The sequence below is a fragment of the Hydra vulgaris genome, chromosome 09, assembly GCF_038396675.1.
Source record: "Hydra vulgaris chromosome 09, alternate assembly HydraT2T_AEP".
Taxonomy (NCBI): Eukaryota; Metazoa; Cnidaria; class Hydrozoa; order Anthoathecata; family Hydridae; genus Hydra; species Hydra vulgaris.
Genome location: NC_088928.1, coordinates 39,705,985 through 39,711,640, shown reverse-complemented (window position 1 = coordinate 39,711,640; position 5,656 = coordinate 39,705,985). Strand labels below are relative to the sequence as shown.

Here is a 5,656-nt window from a genome sequence, read left to right as displayed (position 1 = left end):
ATTCTACCATTGGTTTTTCTCTAATATTTAAAATTTCAGAAATATTTATAATTTCAGTTTCCGTTGCCATTTTTTTATTTACAAGATAAAAAAATTTTAATTCACATTTTAGCGAGTCTCAATCCTTGTCCTATTTTTACTAATTCTTCTATTTTAATAGCATTTTCACGTGATAATTTAGGAGCTTTCGACCCTTTAGGAGCTTTCGATCCTTTAGGAGCTTTCGACCCTTTAGGAGCTTTCAACATTTTAAATAGTTTAATTGATGAGCCAGTTGTTGATAGACCTACTTCTTCACTTTTATTTATCTTATCAATTAGTTTTTTGCCTTTTTCAATTGCAGCATTTTTTGCAGCTTCTATAGCTGATGTAGCAAATTCTTTTCCTGCTGATTTAGCAGCAGTTACTGCAGTTTGACCTAAATCAGTAGATGCAAGCTTTTTCACCATAGCTGATGATACTTCTTGTATAATTCTTGTATATCTTTATACTCTTCCTCAGTTAGTACACCCTGTCGTAATAATTCATCACTAAATGCAACAGCTTCATCTCTCGATCCTGTATTACCTGCTTTCCAAGCAGCTATACGTAATAAAAGCATCTCAACTAGAGCATTAGGATCACTAGGTATATATACAGTTTTTATTTTATAAACTACTTTAGGTGATTTTATATCTTTCCAAATTGGTGATATTATTTCTTTGTATTTTTCACTTCTAGATGACTTTGGTTTACCTTTATCAGTAGTAATAGCATCTGTTTGTATTAATATTTCACGATAATATTGAAGATCATTTTTATTATATATTTCCTTGTTAGGGTTAAACTTTGTTAATAATTCCCAAAGTCCAGGTGTTCCAACATATTCCTTTCCATCAATAGTTATAGATCCTTCATTAATAACTAATTGCTTTTTTCCAATGTAAAATTTATTGTCTTTGGAATATATTCCAAATATATTATCTGTAGTCTTTCGTTGTTTTGGACCCACCTTTGGAACTCCCATTCCAGATTGGATATTGTTCATCTCACATTCTCGTGTTTCACCTTCTCGTATTCTTTTTTTCTTATCTAATAACTCGTTAAACATTCTATCTCTATCTTTTTGATTAGTAACTTTTGTAAAGGACATTTTATATATTATAGAAAAAACATAACACAAGTGTTATGTTTTTTTATTTTTTTAATTTAAGTAAGAGTGTATTAATAACTTCCTCTTTTCCTTTATTAATCAATGATTTTTTAGTTTCTTCATCAATATCCTTTTTAGACTTTGTTTTAATTTGATCTACCATAACTTTAAATTTTTCAAGTTCGTTAAGTATCAACTCAAATTCTTTATCATCTATACGTCCATCTACTAAAGCTTTAGAAATATGATCACTTATTTTATTTAGTTTTGTGCTAGCAATGGACTTGATATTTTCATGCTTTTCTGCTTTTAAGCTTAATTTTTTATTCACTTGACCTCCTATCAATGAAAGAGCTCCTATTGCTAATGCTGCTCCTTCACATGCAATAGCTATTGGTGTTGCTACTATTGTAGCTAAAAAACCAATACCAACAGTTCCAAGTGCCATTGTACTCACTATTAATGAAGCATCAACTGCTGAAATTATTTTTACAGCTCTATGATATTTTTTACTTAATGTTGCTCTTTTATCTCTCTCAATTTCTATTTCTTTTTGAATTTCACTTTATTCAAACGGTATACAGTAGCACTTACTTGAGTTTCTATTTCAGTATATTCGTTTGGTAAAGGCGGATATACTTTATCCATATTTGAATTATTTGATTTAGTTGAACACTCCATTTTAATTAAAGAAAAAAATATATTTATATTATTTTTCATCTTTTTCCATCAAATCCAAGAGGTCTTTCAGACCCCTTTCAGTATCTCAGAGTCTTTAGGTCCATCGAAACCAAGCAAAGTAGGTCCTTGCAGACCTCTAGACCCAAGCGGGGTAGGCCCTTCAGCGCTCCCAGACGAAGTAGGTCCTTTGGACCCGCTAGATATAGTAGGTTGATAAACTATACTATAAGAATTAGATGGAAGTAATAATAAATTAATAATAAATAAACTATCTCCTTTTTTAATTGTTACTTCTTCTATTGAATTATTAAAAATAATTACTACAATATCATCAACAGACTCTGATATAACTGAATTGTGTAAACTTAACAATTTTAATTTAAGATCATTTTTTAACGAAATTAATGCTACGCCACATGTATCTGAAAGAGCAAGTCCTAACTTTAAAGATATACTTTTATGCGACATGAAGCCAATTTTAATATCTTGCTGTGCGAATACTTCACATCTAGTATCACTTTTTATTACTGGATTTTGATCTAAATTATCATGCAACTTAAAAATTAATTGCGGATGATCTACATGTTTATTTATAAGTTTTCGAATTGGGAGATTTCTCTTCATGCTTTTTACATATATAAAAAATTTTTTTATATATGTTTAATTTTAAAAAGGCTCAATACTAAAATAGTCATCATAATCTTCTATATTTTCTAAATTATGGATCATCTTAGCTACTTTTTTACTAGCGTAATTATAAGCATCATCTTCAGTTTTATAATAGGATCCATACAATTTATCATTAATGAATAATTTTAATTTTATATTTTTATATTTCTTATCATATTTATAATAAATACCTATTCTACTTTTTAATTTTAAAAATTTTTTATTATTAAAGTATTGATGATAATTAATAGTTGTTTATTCAAATATTCCAGTACAATTGTATTCTATATAATCATAATTACTAGTGTATTTTGATTCGCACACATCTTTAAAGTGATCTTCTAATCTAAGAATAAATTCATAATCTTCTCCATTGCCCATTTTTATATAGGCAAGAAAAAAAATTTTTTTTTTTTAAATTTATAAATTTTTTTTAATTTATAAATTTCATTTACTTAAATTTATTATATTTAACATATTATTATGATAATTTTCAATTGAATTAATTTCGTTAATGTCTTTAATACATATTACATCAATTTTAGTATAATCTTCATCATAATCATCATATAAGTTTGTTGCTTCTTCTATTGCTTCATTTAATAAGTCTACATCAGAACTATTAATAATAATCACTATTTTATCATTATTAATTATAGATTTAAATATTAAATCACGCGTCTTCATATTTTTAAATTAAATAAAATTAAAAAATCTAATACCAAATCTTTCGTGCTTCACTTACAATATCATTTTCTGGTTCTGGTAAGAAAAAATTTATTGCATATTCTCTTCCATATGTTTTAATTAGCAAGTCTAAATAATCAGGTGAAATAAAAAATTCTTTTAATTCAGGGAGGATTTTATTCGAATCTTTCATATATTCATAATCATAATTAAATATAGCTGGGTTTGAATAAATATCTGAATCTACTTTATCTAAATTTTTTATTAATAAATCTATCGCAGCTGGATTATCACATATATCATTCCAATAGACTTTATCTAATTTATATTTTTTAGCTCGATTTGGATTATCACATATATTAAACTTGACTTTATCTAAATGTTCTTTCAATATCTCAGTTGCATTTGGATTTAAAGATAAATAATCCCATTTCACTTTATCTAAATTATCCTTTATTATTTCAATAGCATTTGGATTTGAAGATAATTTATACCAATTCACTTTATCTAAGTTATCCTTTATTATTTCAATTGCATTTGGGTTTGAAGATAATTTATACCAATCGACTTTATCTAAATTATCCTTTATTATTTCAATTGCATTTGGGTTTGAAGATAATTTATACCAATTCACTTTATCTAAATTATCCTTTAATATCTCAATTGCATTTGGATTTGAAGATAATTCATCCCAATAGACTTTATCTAAGTTATCCTTTAATATCTCAATTGCATTTGGATTTGCAGATAAACAATACCAATCCACTTTATCTAAATTCTTCTTTAATAGTTCAATTGCACTTGGATTTCAGATAAACTTTCCCAATCTACTTTTTTTAAATTCTTCTTTAATATGCCAATTGCACTTGGATTTCGAGATAAACTCCACCAATCGACTTTATCTAAATTCTTCTTTATTATATCAATTGCATTTGGATTTGTGCACAATTCTTCAATTACATCTTTTCTTAGCCTTTTATTTTCTAATAAACGAACTGCTAATGGATTTGGATTACTAGCTAGTTGCACAAAATCGATTTTAATTAATTTCATAATTTTGCATATGTAATACATTTCTTTTTATTAAGAAAATAAATTCTTTAAATCATTTTCAATTTTTTTTATTTTTTATTTCTTTTTAACTTATATAAATAAGAAAATTATTTCTATAAATTTTTCAATTCTTTATTATCAATCCAAGAGTTAAACGATTCAGGATATCCATACCACTTTACAAATGATTTGTTTTTGAGTTTTCGAATTACTTTTTCGATTCTAAATATTTCCTGATTTGTTTTTTGTAGTTCTTGTTCATAAAAAGTACCTTGTATTTCATCATTATTATAGTCATTTATTTTATAAGTTGGAGGATCTGTGTATTGAATTTTTGAAATAGTAAAAACTTCTTCAGTCCATCTTGGTGTATATCCTTTTTCAAATGTTTTCTTCTTTTTAGTTATCCTAACTTTATCACCTATTGAAAATCTAGGATGCATTGGTCCTGATCTTACATTTCCGTTCAAGTTTAACCAAACAATATTCTCATTCTTTTTATCGCTAGCTTCAACTGGTGTCATTTTAATTGATGAATGTCTTGTATTGTTATAATTATTTACCATTTCATCTAAAATATCCATATATCTTCTTGTTGAATTAGCTGAAAAGTATTTAAACATTTTCTCTTTCATGGTTCTATTCCAACGTTCAACTACAGAACTTTTTTCTTCATTTTCAGTTGAATATATATCTATCCCTAACGATTTTACATGCTTATTATAAAATTCTTTACCTTTATCTACCCACAATTTTTCACACTTTCTATCCTTAGATCCTTCGGATCCATGGAAATTCGAAGAATTTTTAAATATTTTATTCAAAGCATGAGCAACATCAATTCCAGTTTTGTTCTTCAATGTAACAATCCATCCATACTTTGAAAATACATCTATAACCATGAGTAAGTATTTTATACCATCATTGAATTTCGATAAAGATTGCATATCAACTAAATCAGCAGCCCATATTTTATCAATTCCATTGACAATCACTTTTCTTTTTTTAAAATGTTTTATAACAGGTTTATGAAGTTCGTTTGCAAGTTCGTCAGTCCATATCACATTTTTTTCTTTGACTTTTTGATTGAAGTTTTTTTTGACTTTTAAGCTGGTTCAAAGAACCTACTTCGATTGGGTCTTTCACACCTAGGCCAAACTTTGCTTTAGATGCTATAATTGGCTTAATGATACCCCTTTCAATTTTTTCACGTGTTGTTGGATTTTTTATAGCATTCATTTCTTCAATCATCATTTTATCAGCTAAATTTCTATTTCCAGTATCTGTAAAATGTTGATAAGCAAGATCATGATGATAAGCGGCATTATCAACTCTATCTATAGATTTACTCCATTCTTTATATGCATCAGTGGAAGTGAGCCTTTCATCTAAATTAGTACCAGGACCAGCAAAGTTCATTCCAGGTAGATGCAT

The 5,656-nt window shown here is 26.9% G+C and overlaps 1 protein-coding gene across 1 annotated transcript; it reads right to left on the bottom strand.

Annotated features, from left to right (window-relative positions):
- Positions 1-4,335: 4,335 nt before the first annotated feature.
- On the bottom strand, positions 4,336-5,656 carry LOC136085465 (uncharacterized). The gene is made up of 2 exons (XM_065806775.1): positions 5,347-5,656; positions 4,336-5,300 (listed from the first exon to the last, which is right to left on the bottom strand). The coding sequence occupies exons 1-2, from the start codon at positions 5,654-5,656 to the stop codon at positions 4,336-4,338; spliced, it is 1,275 nt and encodes a 424-aa protein (XP_065662847.1).